Genomic DNA, 14,205 nt, shown 5'->3' with positions numbered 1-14,205 from the left:
GGGAGATAATGGGAAGTCTTTTGATAAGTCTATTTTGTTAGAGAATTTGTTTATAGACATGGCTTGTCACTTCGCTTTTTGTGGATTGTTATTTCATCGTTTTCATTAGTTTTCCTGTAACTTAGGGCTTTTGCTTCCCTCTTTTGGGTTTCTGTCTCTGGTGATATCTCGTTTTTCCGCCGACATATGTATTTCATCATGTATCCTTCTATGGTTTTCTAATAAAATTCAGACGACAAAAAAAAAAAAAAAAAAAAAACTACTACGAAGGTAAATTCAACTTTCGATTTATTTATAGTACAATTTTTAACCGAGTGAAACATAGAGACAAAATGGTGAAGGGCAAACAATAAATTTTTCCCCTTTGTTTTTTCTTTCCCGATTTTACATCTCTCGTATCACAAAATTTGTTGAAAACCTTCTCATAACAAATCTAAGTTGATCTCCCAACAAAATCAGATAAACATTAGTACTCAACGTTCACCACTGTACCAACTTCTCTTAACCCATAAGATTATGGGACCAAACAGGTAACACTTCCACAGTTGAAGGAATATGTACTCTTAGCTGGTAGCCTCATCTACAACTAGGGTTTCCGCGTGCACTGGCTGTTGCAGCTGACCCGTAAGGAGTATTGTTGGATGGTCCAGGTGGGAATGGAGCGCCGTAAGGTCCTGTGGGTAACCTTATTGTTGGGTCATATGAACCAGGAGGGCCTCTTGGGAAGTTGTAACCGGGTCTTGGAGGGAAGTATCCTGGCTGAGTTACTCCTGGATAAGGGTATTGAGCTGCGCCAACAATTGAATTTGGTCCAGCTGCATTACCAGCAACTGATTGAGGAATATATCCCTGCAAAAGTAACAAAACGTATATAGCTCAAACACATTTAGATCTTATTCTAAGAAAGTCGAAAGTGAGTAAAGTTTATAGCTCATCGTTTCTATTTATACTGTGCCAAAATGTATAGATCCTTTCACGATCGTTAATAATAAATAAGGAGAACCAATGTGGGTTTCAGAAAGTGAGTGCACATTTGTGGCTATATTAGGCGAGATAGGAAAAGGCTTGCAAAGAAAAACTCACGAACCTGGGGACCAAAAGCATCTTCATAGTAACCATTTCCACTCTGATGCCCAGAAGCGTCAATTTCAGCATTCATGTTGCTACCATAAGGGACACCTTCATTTGATTGACAGATACAACTCTTTAATTACTGAAAAAGTTTGTGGACGAAAGGCGCTAAATAGAACAGAAACTAGATAAATAGCTTAATACCGGCTCTTCTGTCTGAATTCGCACTGTTCATCAACTGTGCTTGAAGTTTTTCAACTTCCCTAGCCATAGTCATGTAGTTCTTCTCCATTGCCTGAAGTGACTCGAGATGGTCGTTATAAAATTTCTTCTCATAGTCATATGTTGCCCTGTAGAATCAGATGAAATAAAATTCATCCCAACCTTCATAAGAGGATGATACCAAAGCTGATAAACTCAATAACTATAAGAAGAGTGTCGGGAGCCTGTGATATCAGAAACTTCCATTCCTATAATCCTAAGCGTCACTTTTCAAGTTCTACAACCATATTAACTCAGAAATAAATACCTGCACTGCTGGTACTCCTGTCTTAAATTCTCAAGTTCTGACATAAGGGCAGGTATTTGCTGCACATCTGAACGAGCTTTCTGAAGTTCCTGAGTCAACTGATGAACTTTAGACATAAGCTCCTCCCTCGCCACAACCAAGCTACGTGCCTCAGCACGTGCTTGTTGCATCTCCAACTTCACAGCCTCAGACTTCTGAAGCTCAGTCTCCATTTTCGCAACTTTCTCAGCAAGACCCATCATCCGTTGCTCTCTCTCAGACTTCATCGACCCAATTTGCGAGTGCAACATCTGCAATTCATGCTGCGCTGCTGCTAGCTCTTGTCTTAAACTACCATGAGTTGCACCAAGTCTCTGATTCTCTATAGCAAGTCTCTGCAATTCCCCGTGTTGTGCCGCAAATTTTTGCTCCATAACTTCAGGTGGAGGCAACATGTTGAAAGAAGGATATGCACCTTGAGCAGCTGAAGGCGGTATAGCAGCGTGACTACCAAAAGTCTCGGGATGTGCAATACCACCACCGGGACCTGGAAGAGGACGCCTCATATGATGATGAGATGGGTGGATTCTTCCTTTGCTTTCCATCAAAACAAAAGCTTCAAAGTCCTTATCAACTGTGAAAAAACATAAGAAAAAAAGATAAAGATGACACACATTCACATCAATCTGCAAAATCAATGCAGGTAACTCTAGAAACAGTCAAATCAAGCTCTCTTTTTTTTTTTTTCCGTTCAAATCAAACTTATTCATAGGCAAACAGAACTATCATCGGAAAATCAATTGATTTGCAGATTCATGACCAAAAATTAGGGTTCTAAATCACCGGAATCAACTTCGAAGCAACGATATAGATCCTGACTAATTCCGATTAAATCCTGAAAAGGTTTAAAGATTCTACAATAGAACGGGATCGACTCGTACCTTGGAATCAGTAATGGTGAAAGAGGAGAATCGAAGATATTTGATCGAGTTTTGAGATAGAGCGACGAAGAGTAGCAAACGACGGCGAAGGTTTTTTTTTTTTCTTTTTTCTTTTTACCGGCGTGAATTTCTTTTTTCAGTTCCAGGGTATTTTATTTCTCTTATTCATGTTATGATTTATAATTAACACATGATGTTTATGATTTTTTTTTAGTTTTTTTATGTCTTCAAATACTTTATTTTTATTTATTAAAGGATAAATTTATAAATATTATACCAAATGGCAAATACTCCTGTGTTTAAATTTAATTGCCGTTTATAATCTAAATTTTGGTTTAGAATAAATGTCGTTTTACATTTTTCATGCAAAATTTTAATAAATCAACTATTGGATAGAGTATTCAGGTGTTCGGAGTGAATGAGGTTCTCGTGGTTCAATCTCTTCCACAGTAGGCCGATTTATTACGTACGATTAGCCATTTTACGGTAATAAATCGGAGTGTAGAACTGAATACTCCATTCAATGAGCTTAATCTGATGACCTTCGTCAGAATTTCTGCAACTATTCGCTGTTAGGATAAGATCCCGTTTAATGTTCCTAAAACTCTAATTTACTTTTTATTTTGTAACTGTGAATTTTATACCCGACTACAGCTTTATGCCTTTTAGAAAAATCTATTAATAATAATAAATAAAAAAATTTATTAAAGGAAATAATATTTTTAACTAAATATGAATAGATAAAATTCTATAATTCGTTGCTACAGAGATCGAAGCCTTAATTTGGACGATGAGATGTATGATCGGCCAAGATAAGAGAGAAGTAGTTTTCCTCACAGACTGCTCCGACTTGGTGAAGATGGTGTCTTCCACGCAAGAGTAGCCAACGTTCGCAACATATTTAGAAGAGATTCAGAGTGACAAGAAAGAGTTTGAATTTTTTTCCTTATCTTTAGTTTCTCGAATTGCAAATTTTAAAGCGGATAAATTGGCACGAACTGTTCGTAACCAACCGCATTCTATCACGTATGTAAACAATTTTCCTTATAATTGGCTTATTTGAACCAATCTAATAAAGTTGTTGAAAAAAAAATCTAAATAATAATTTGTTGGATTTTCTAGGTTTAGCCATAACCATTTTCTCATTAATATTCTCTCATACATCGATTCATTACATATTTATACTACTACCATTATTACCCTACTAACTTAAATTAGTGTTTCTAACACTACGAAATCCATTTCTACATGGGCTTGTTTTACATAATGGCCCAATGACCTCTTAACTTATCTTGTGACAAAAGTTTGCCAAAGAAGGAGATGAATGATTCCGAGGAAAAGACATGCTATGACAATCCAAAGCAGCCAATAATTGTCGTGGACCTAGTTAGATTGATCTTAGAACGCTTGAGCTTTGTTGATTTTCATCGAGCGAGATGCGTTTCTTCAACATGGTATATTGCTTCGAAATCAGTAACCGGAGTAACAAATCCAACAACTCCATGGATCATCCTCTTTCCAAACAAACATGTGGAAAACAACAACAATGTTTCATGTAAGTTATTCGATCTTCACGAAAACAAAACCTACATAATCAGAGATACGGCCTACGGGTTAGATATGGCTAAGGCCTAAGAGTCGTTGTTTAGCGAGTTCCGGTAGTTGGTTCCTTATGTTAGACCATAGAACTGATTTTCATCTTTTGAATCTTTTTACTCGAGAGAGTATTCCTCTTCCGTCTCTCGAAACAATGGATGAACGGTGCATGAAGTTTAAGAGGATCAATGACTCTTATGGAAGCCATATTATATTAGAATAGACAAAGCGGTTTTCTGGGTCTGGAGAAGTTTTGATCATTGTAGGTGGTAAAGTGGATTCATCTCCAGAGGCTAGATGCGTTTACACCGTCTATAAGATGGATTCTAAATCATCAGAATGGATAATAATCAAGTCTATAGGTGACGAAACATTCCCCTCTATTTCGAAACAAACCATGGATGTTATATGGAGATTTCAACGAAATTCTAGAAGGAGAGGAACACTCACTCTATGAGGTAAACCCGACTATACCAACTGGTATGAGAGACTTTCAAGATCTGGTGAGATATTGTTCATTGAGTGATATGCAATTTCATGGTCCATGCTTTACGTGGTGCAAACAAAAGGGATGAAGAGTTGATTTGCAAAAACTTGGATAGAGTTTTGGTGAATGACAATTGGATTGCAGACTATCAACAATCGTACTGTGTATTCGAGGCAGGGGTTGCTCGGATCACTTACGCTGTCGGATAAAAATTCGGGATGATAAGCCTCGCATTCGTAAGCCTTTTAAGTTTACAAATGCTCTGACTTCAGACTCGAATTTTTTGCCAATGATAAAGGAATACTGGGACCTTAACCACTCTTCCACTCAACATCGGCTCTATACCGGTTCTCTAAAAAGCTAAAAAAAAGTTGAAAGCTAAGATCAGAGTGCTAAGCAAAAACAAACTTGGGAATCTTACAAAGAAGACTAAGGAAGCTTTTGCAGAGCTATGTAAGTGCCAACAGGAAACACTGCAAAATCCAACAGTTTTGGCGTTACAGAATGAATCAGCAGCTTATAGTCGTTGGCTCCATGTCTCAGACTTAGAGGAAAAATATCTAAAACAAAAATCCAAGCTCCATTGGTTGAAGGTAGGAGATGGAAACAATAAAGTTTTCTATAAAACCGCGAAACTCCGGGAGGTCAGAAATGCGATAAAGGAGATCAAATGCTCCGATGGGACGATTGTGGATTCCCAAGAAGACATGAAAACAGAGGCTACAAGATTTTTCCAGGATCTTCTAGGCCACAAACCGAATCATTATCAGGGAATAGAGAAACAGGATCTTCAAGACCTCTTGAAAACTCGAATCACAGAGGAAGAAGGAGAAAAAATGACCCGTGCAGTCTCTATAGATGAAATCAGAAAAGTCTTGTTCTCAATGCCAAGTAACAAAGCCCCTGGTCCTGATGGATACACAGTGGAGTTTTTCAAAGAAACATGGTCAATTGTTGGTAAAGATCTTGGTGCAGCAGTCCAATCTTTTTTCATCAAAGGATTCATACCAAAAGGAATGAATGCTACTATTCTCGCCCTAATACCAAAGAAAAAAGAGGTAAAGGAGATGAAAGACTACCGCCCCATCTCTTGTTGTAATGCCATTTACAAAGTAATCTCAAAGATCATTGCCAATCGACTTAAACCTATCCTTCCGCAGTTCATCTCGCCAAATCAATCCGCCTTTGTCAAAGATCGTCTATTGATGGAAAATGTTCTATTGGCTTCTGAAATAGTAAAAGACTACCACAAGGATACGGTCTCAGGCCGAAGTGCGAAAAAATAGACATTTCAAAAGCGTTTGATTCGGTACAATGGCCATTCCTCCTCACCACTCTCTCGGCTCTAAATATCCCGCAGCGGTTCATCGATTGGATTAAACTGTGTGTCACAACTGCATCATTCTCTGTGCAGGTCAATGGAGAACTATCAGGTTTATTTCGTAGTGAAAGAGGTCTCAGGCAAGGCTGCTCATTGTCACCTTACCTGTTTGTAATATGTATGCATGTTCTGTCTAAGATGCTTGATAGGGCAGCTCAGGAAAGGAAAATAGGGTATCATCCCCGATGTCAGAATCTGAAACTCACGCATTTTTGCTTTGCCGACGACTTGTTAGTCTTCACTGATGGGAGAAATAGTTCGATAGAAGAGATTCTTAAGCTCTTTGAATCCTTTGCAGGCCTGAAAATAAGCCTTGAAAAATCAACACTCTACATGGCAGGGATAGCTGACAGAGAAAAGGAAACGATTCTCCACAGCTTTCCTTTCGACACCGGTTCCCTACCTGTCAGATATCTTGGCTTACCTCTGTTCACAAAGAGGATGACGACTTCAGACTATATGCCGCTCATTGAACGTATCCGGGACAGAATTGGTAGTTGGACGGCACGTCACCTCTCCTTTGCGGGACGCCTCCAGCTCATAAGCTCGGTTGTCCAGAGCCTCACAAACTTCTTGATTTCAGCTTTCCGTCTTCCTAGTGCCTGCATCAAAGAGATAGACCGACTCTGTTCTGCTTTCTTATGGTCTGGGCCTGATCTGAACCCAAAAAAAGCTAAAGTGGCTTGGACTGATGTTTGTATGCCTAAAGAGGAAGGTGGTCTAGGCCTAAGATCAATTCACGAGGCAAATAAGGTCAGCTGCCTAAAACTTATTTGGAGAATAACATCTTCAGATTCTCTTTGGGTGCAATGGATACGATTATATCTCATAAGGAAGGGTTCTTTCTGGTCAATAAAGGAAACGACCTCAATGGGGTCATGGATGTGGCGTAAACTTCTCAAGTATCGTGAACTTGCTGCTGGGTTTATAAGAAAAGAAGTGCGGAATGGGAAGAACGTCTCGTTCTGGTTTGATAATTGGTCTACTTTGGGAAAACTAATAGATCTCACGGGGCAAAGAGGATGTATAGACATGGGTATAACTCTCCACTCTTCAATATCAGATGTGATCACAAATCATAGACAGAGGAGGCACAGAAACGAAAACTTCAATAATATTGAAGCAGTGATTGCTGAAATCAAGAAAAAAGGGTTAACACAAGAGAAGGACTTAGTTCTTTGGAAAGGGAAAGGAGATCGGTTCAAAACAAGCTTTAGCACCAGGGAGACTTGGGAACAAACTCGTGTGGCCAAGCCACATATAGACTGGTATAAGGGCGTCTGGTTTCTTCATGCCACGCCTAAATACACATTTATAACATGGCTTGCGACAAGAGATCGTTTAACCACGGGAGGCAGAATGGTACATTGGCAAGTGAGAGCGAAAATTTCATGTGTCTTCTGTGATGAACCGATAGAAGACAGGGATCACCTCTTCTTTAAATGTTGTTATGCCGAGGAGATTTGGTCAGGGCTGAGCAGTAAGCTGCTTGGTCAGAAATTTAGCACAAGATGGGGAGATATTCTCAAAACCCTCACAGACAAGTCATTGGGGACTGAATGCCTTTTCCTAACGAGGTACGCTTTTCAGCTCGCTATTTACTCCATATGGAGGGAACGAAATAGCAGGAGGCATGGGGAATCACCATCACCGCCAGCGCAACTGCTTCGTAACCTCGACAAACAGGTTCAGAATAGGATCTCCTCGATACGGGAACAAGGAGATAGAAGATACGACGGATGTACGTATGGAAGCTTGGTTTGCTTCAAGATAAGGAGTAGTCTTATGAGTTGTATACAAACCTTTTAACTAAACGTTGGCACTTGATGTAAAAACGTTTTTTTCGAATAAATTTTACATTTTATTCAAAAAAAAAAAAAAAAAAAAAAAAAAGAAACATTGCTTTGGATTTAGGAATTACGTTTCCGGCTAAAGATGGAGTTATGATGAGAAATTGCATATATTTTAGTAATGATCAGTATCATATATACAATGGGATTAGTCTATGCTTTGGTTATAAAGTTAACGGTATTTGCGTCTACCATATCGGAAGCAATAGTGTGGTCCAAGTTTCTGAACATGTAACTACTTCCTCGACAATACGTTTCAAGGATGCTCGATGGTTTTTCCCCATTTATGTTGAATAATGGTTGTGTTAATATTATTAACTTCTTGTCTTTTGGTAAAGGTGGAATATTCTCTTTTGGGTTTAATTGATACTTTCAGCTTTTTGGTTCCACTTTTTCGTACTGCTATTTGTATTTTTTTATAACTATTTTGTATCGCTTACCGATTCTTTTATCCGCTAGAAAACTTGTATCGTTATGTGTTACCAATCAGATTTTTTATATTATAGAACAAGAGTGTTTTGGTTATTTTTTAAATATATGTTTACGTGTTTGGACTCGAAAGTGTTAAAAACATACTCAAAATCTATCATATTTGTAGACCAAAATGTTGTTCATATGACTGTCGTTGGATCCAAATGAATACTGCGACCAAATGTTATTTGTTTGATAGTCACTAAATCCAGCGATCAAAGTTTTCAACGTTAGAAAGAGTAACTTATGGATAACCTGGAGTTTCTAAGCATTACTAAACGGTTGAGGTTGACAGAGATTCAAAAAAGAAAGAAACAAACGGCAACCTTTGAAGTAAATTTTTGTAGGCGCAATAGTAAACCTTCCCGGATAGATTCGGAGGACCCGTCAAGTTGAGGAAGAACGAATTCAACCTCCCATGGGACCCGACAAAGAAGTCGGAGCTTAACAAAAGATCAAAGGATTTGGAAGGCAATTGGTGATACATGATCTCCAAACAAAAGTCCGAGATCCACGAAAAAGCATATATTCATCTCACATATTCGTAACTGAAAAGGAAAATTCATCTAAAATAGAAAAACTTAATTTAAATCTTCACATAATTCTTATTGGAAAAAGAGATTAAAATAAATAAGATACAATGATAGTTAAGAAACTTATGATCAATAGATTTGAAACATATCGGAATCGTTACTGACTTAGTTTGAAAACCAAACTTTATATAATAAGATGGATTTAATGTCGTGGATGACCTCAAAACAAACAATTGTAAACATCACGGAAGCATTTTGTTTTCAAGCAAACAATTCACAATTTAAGAAAATAAGAAATACAAACAGCTTGACCGAATAAAACTTAAAGCAAAATAGTACAGCCGATCATAGGTATGACGGGTGTATGGCGCTTTGGTTTGCCTCACGATAAAACGAGCTCATATCTTTAGCTTTTGTTTTTATGAGCATTGTCTTATAATCATTTAAACAGTCAACACAAACGCTGCACTAGATGTAAAACAGTTTTTTTCGAACGAATTTTACATTTTATTCAAAAAAAAGATAAATAGTACAGCTGATCCTCATCTCTAACTTTCAGATCCTGTTATTTCCTTTATTTTTCTTCTCTCCCTGCGTTGCTCCATTTGTGATCGTTGGTTCATCAATCGTATTTTTCCCTCCTGTCACTTGTTTTTTTGTCCCTTTTAAATTGCTTTTCTGAAGCTGATGAAGGAAAATAATCAAGAAGAAATTAGACAAGAGATTTCCAAAAAACCATGCCGCTAGTCACTAGATCATAAAACGTTTATTTAACTTAAGTATATGATTATATACCCCTTTTAACCCGGACTGCGGAAGATGACGACCTGCATAAATAAACAATATATATTAGTTTCATACAAGCTAGCTAGGTACTACTTACTAGTTAATTACATGAATCTCAAATAATCAAAACCCATATACCAATTAGCCCGAACGTACCTTCTGTGCCTGCATTATTAGTGGATGAAGAAGAATCCATAGATGGAAATAACTAAACAAGAGAGCAAGAGATTCGTGAATGATAAGGAGCTTGGTTTTGTTTTTAGATGTTATAAAGAGAGATAAATAAAGTAATGATTTATCTTGTTGGCTCGGGACGCCTTGTGATTGGTCTGCTGACAAAAGCAACCGCACTTGTGTTTTTTTTTCCATAGAATATAATTTATGAGTGACTAACTAATTTAGTAAAGCAAGTGGGAAAAGCATAGTCAACAAACTGAAGCGTTAACCTTGCCAAAAAAATCGTCATTTTTCATTCAAAGACTTGAGGGATAAAAGAAATTAAAACATTACTAAACTTTTTGTTTCAGAGAAAGTCTAGAAGGCCAATATTCTAGTTTGTTCATCATCGGCTCATTGTGATAAACTCTATATGATTCACTGCAACACTATTTGAGTTTTTGCTATGAATTTCCAATAGTGTATTTTAATTGAGCTAATGACACTTGGTCAATGCCGATGTTTTTTCTACATGTTTCCGTCTGAAAAATCGACGGTTTTACCGGTTTTTGAAATTTGTCGAAAATTTTCAATGATTTAATTCCTACATGTTGGACGTTACGTTAGAAGTTAAAGTCCATCGTTGTTCTGTCATAGAGCGAGCTAGTTATTTTCTTGTACTAAGTGTTTTTGTAGACTAACCATAAATTAGAATAACCAAAATGAAACACTAACAAACACACCAAAACGTTTCTTATTTATTAAAAAAAGTAAATCATCGCCAAGATATTTGGAAAAGCCACAAACAAGAGTTGAAAACAATCTTTATGAGATCGAAACATGCAAACAGCGTTAACTCTTGATAGCTTGAATAATAGAAGCCACTGTCCCAGCTAGAGTCAGTAGCAAAAGAGATATGGCAGCTAACGTAGCTGTTGTCGTCCATAGGTCGCTGAAGTAGACTTTTCTGAGTTTCGCCCATATTCTTTTCCTACGAGAATTATGGTGAATGTTGAGTTTCTCGACAATGTCGTGATATTGACTTTGATTTGATAGCAACACTCCTATAGCTAATTTATTCACCATCTTCAGCACCATGCTTGATCGCCCTACACCGTTTGTTAGAACCCCTGTATTCCAGTAACATAGCCAAATATTAAGTTTAATGTATTTCTACAACAACAACAACAAAAGGTTGTTATGATGTTTGTACCTGCTGAAGTGAGTAACGCCACGTCTTCATCTGAGGTAATAAGGAAATTCATGAAATGTATGTAATTTGTAGTGAAGGCATTTTCAGGATCATGGCATTGCTCATATGCAATGACATTTCTAAGGATGATATTAGAAGATTCATCGGCAGGAAAACTCGGCAATATTAAGCAACCTTCCTCGAATGATACATTCAGCGAAAACTCACGATTCACTACCTTAAATTCCACTCCTACACTAGATAGCTTATCCGCGTTCTTCATATCCACGATCTGGCTATTCGAGTCTGTCAACTCTATATTCTGGCCAAGCGATTCCTTGTAAACACACCGGAATAAATCTGTGAAGTGATTGAACTTTGTATTCTCATTGATCATACCACTATCATTGACTGAAAATAATTGGAGGATGACTTGGTCCAGCGTCTGATCTCCACAAAATCTTTTTGTAATGGGGTTTAACAACTTACTTAAACAAAAGTAGGGAAGCTGATTCTCGAGCAAGGTAAGATCATCAAGAACCGTGGAAGTATAAAAAGGTTTGTCCACAATCATGTCACCAATTTTTTCATGACTTTCGTACATTCTGAGAATGAACTCCACGATAAATATTGAATCGTTAAGTATAAGCTCCACGAATATATCAGGTAATATCCATGCAGTCGATACCGCATAACTTGCCCGAATATTTACTTCTTCCTCTTTTATGGTGGTCGTCATATCCTCAAGAATTGCAATATCAGTATCTAGCCTTTTGGTGAAAGCGGCTTTGTACAACACCTTTTGGTCCTCCATCATCTTATATTCTAGATACCTAATCAAGCATCTACACATTAATCTCTATTTGTTCACCAAAAAAAAAATAACATTATTATCTTGATTGTATAAGTAATTAATCATTAAACAAAAGATATGAAGTAGGAAAAAAATAGACTAACTATCAATTTCTGCAATGTCTTGGTATAGAAAAAGGCCACAAAAGTAAGGGAAACAAAAATTAGGACTAGAGGATTTTCTAGTTCTCTTCTTTCTTTTTTTCTTTTCTTTTTTTTCCTCATTGACATTGCTCTTTACTTGTTTCTTATGATTCAAAATGATAAAAAGCTACACAGGTCATGCAGGCTATATATGTCTGCGTACCTTGAATCCGTATGAGCTTTAGGTTTCGCGGAATGAGTAAGAGGGCCGATGAGAAGCATCCGAGGTCTATAGGCTTCTGGATTCACTTCACGCAATTGGCTTGGCACTCTGTAGATGCATGGTTCTTGAGATCCCATCTTCGATTGCTTATGAGCTTTATATTTTTAGCATCAATTATAGTCAAAAATCATCCAAAGAATCCTAAGTTTATAGAGTAACAAACTATATATAAAAAGATTTAAGACTCAAAATTAAGGAAACAAAGCTTACTGTGATACGGATGTACATGAGGCTAGAAGGAGGATTTAAGTCACTTACAATTAAGAAGGATGTGGATCTTAAAACAAAGAGAGAATTTGGGATTAGAAAATGACAATTTGGAATTAGAAAAGAAAAAATACACAGGAGAGTGCGCTAGTTATATTATTATGTATTATTATTATACTTACATAAGAAAACAGAAGCGTGAGTTGTCAATCGGTTCACTAAATTATTTTATAAGTGAATTAGGTTATGAACTACGTGTTTAGTTTATATATTTTGCTGGAAAATATTTACATAATTAATGATAGTCTTAAAAATATTATAGTTTATTTTATTTTTAATATGAATTCGCAAAACTTTATCGTAAGTCTAAAATAAAAATTGGTTAGTAATGATTAAAGTTTTATATATGATATCTTGGTCATGATATCACCATCATGGCAAGCAGCTCAATTAGAGCTCCAAGAAGATAATCATGGTGTTGTGAGTTCGACAACTCTGTTCCGAGTGAGGGAGGTTTCTTTTGATTCAAACTTTTCAGGATATCGTTGTTTCGTGGATGGATCGTAGAAAGAAAGTGATAAGTTCTCCGGTACAGGGTGGTTCTGTACATCGTCAAATGGAGAGCCGCCAACCATGGGAGCTGCGAACCTCCGTAGAAGTCTATCTCCACTACATGCCGAAGTCGAGGCCCTTCTCTGGGCGATGAAGTGTATGATTGGTGCAGATCATCAAGATGTAGCGTTCTTTACAGACTGTTCAGACCTGGTGAAGATAGTGTCTTCTCCAACCGAATGGCCGGCGTTTTCAGTGTATTTGGAGGAATTTCAGAGCGACAAGGAGGAGTTTTCATCTTTTTCTTTATCTTTAATTTCTCGTCGAGCTAATGTCAAAGCGGATAATCTGGCACGAAAAGTTCGTACAGAACCGCTTCATATCACATATGTAAACAACAGTCCTCAGGAATGGTTCTTTTGAATTTTATTTAATTTCGGATGAAAAAAAAAAAAAAAAAAAAAAGATATCACCATCAAAAGCATCTATTTAAGAATCAGAAGTGCCCTCCAAAACTCAAATATTTTATATGGCAAGTTCTGTCAGAGTGTGTCTTGGTTAACTTTTATTTTTTTTATAAATTTGTAAATATCATATGGAATGAAATGTTTAGACTATACAAAAAATTAGACCTTTACCTTACTACCTTGCCAAAATCTATATATAATTGCAATCTAATAAATACCATTCGCACATCTGAACGGTTGCGTCTTTTTATCGCAACCTTACGTTTAAATCGGTTATTTTTTTTACGATTATGTCTTTTTATTATTTCTCTTTGAATTTTCGTTGAATTATCTACGGTTATATTTGTTCAATTTATAGTTATATCTTTTCAGTTTACAGTTATATATTTATAGTTGCATTTATTCATTTAAAGTTACGTCTTTCCATTATATAATTTCATTGCATTTTTTGTATAGTTAGTAATACTACGAAGTTTTTTTACATCAACCACTAGATTTTAACCCGCGGTACACCGCGGGATGATTTAATTTTAAAGTTAGTATAAAAATATTTTGTAAATTGTATCTCCTTATAACATATTTATTTATATTATAGTTTACAATTGTTATTAAGTAACGGTATACCACGAATCCACGAGATAATTATTAATAAACTGAGGATTTAACCTGTATTAAAGAGGTATATAAATATTGATTCAAATTCGTCCGCCATATAAATCATTTCCGAAATATAACCCGTTCCGTAATTTCTTAACCCGTCCTGTGATTTGTATTAAAAAAATAAGGAT

General features: G+C 36.6%; 2 protein-coding genes across 6 annotated transcripts; both read right to left on the bottom strand.

The window, feature by feature from the left end:
* Positions 1–260: 260 nt before the first annotated feature.
* LOC9324644 (protein FLX-like 2) lies at positions 261–2,656 on the bottom strand. The gene is made up of 5 exons (XM_021036025.1): positions 2,521–2,656; positions 1,601–2,213; positions 1,276–1,421; positions 1,088–1,179; positions 261–849 (listed from the first exon to the last, which is right to left on the bottom strand). The coding sequence occupies exons 2-5, from the start codon at positions 2,182–2,184 to the stop codon at positions 577–579; spliced, it is 1,095 nt and encodes a 364-aa protein (XP_020891684.1). The 5' UTR covers positions 2,185–2,213; positions 2,521–2,656; the 3' UTR covers positions 261–576.
* A 7,847-nt stretch (positions 2,657–10,503) lies between these two features.
* On the bottom strand, positions 10,504–12,545 carry LOC9323171 (UPF0481 protein At3g47200). 5 transcript variants are annotated; one of them, XM_021010307.1, is made up of 5 exons: positions 12,402–12,545; positions 12,132–12,285; positions 11,462–11,805; positions 10,994–11,332; positions 10,504–10,910 (listed from the first exon to the last, which is right to left on the bottom strand). In XM_021010307.1, the coding sequence occupies exons 2-5, from the start codon at positions 12,266–12,268 to the stop codon at positions 10,633–10,635; spliced, it is 1,098 nt and encodes a 365-aa protein (XP_020865966.1). In that variant the 5' UTR covers positions 12,269–12,285; positions 12,402–12,545; the 3' UTR covers positions 10,504–10,632. The 5 variants fall into 5 exon arrangements, with proteins under 5 accessions (XP_020865966.1, XP_020865963.1, XP_020865965.1 ...); XM_021010304.1 differs by having other exon boundaries at positions 10,994–11,805; XM_021010306.1 differs by having other exon boundaries at positions 10,994–11,805; positions 12,450–12,545.
* Positions 12,546–14,205: the final 1,660 nt, after the last annotated feature.

The sequence above is a fragment of the Arabidopsis lyrata genome, assembly GCF_000004255.2.
Source record: "Arabidopsis lyrata subsp. lyrata unplaced genomic scaffold ARALYscaffold_2, whole genome shotgun sequence".
Taxonomy (NCBI): domain Eukaryota; kingdom Viridiplantae; phylum Streptophyta; class Magnoliopsida; order Brassicales; family Brassicaceae; genus Arabidopsis; species Arabidopsis lyrata.
This window is presented reverse-complemented; position numbering and strand designations above follow the sequence as displayed.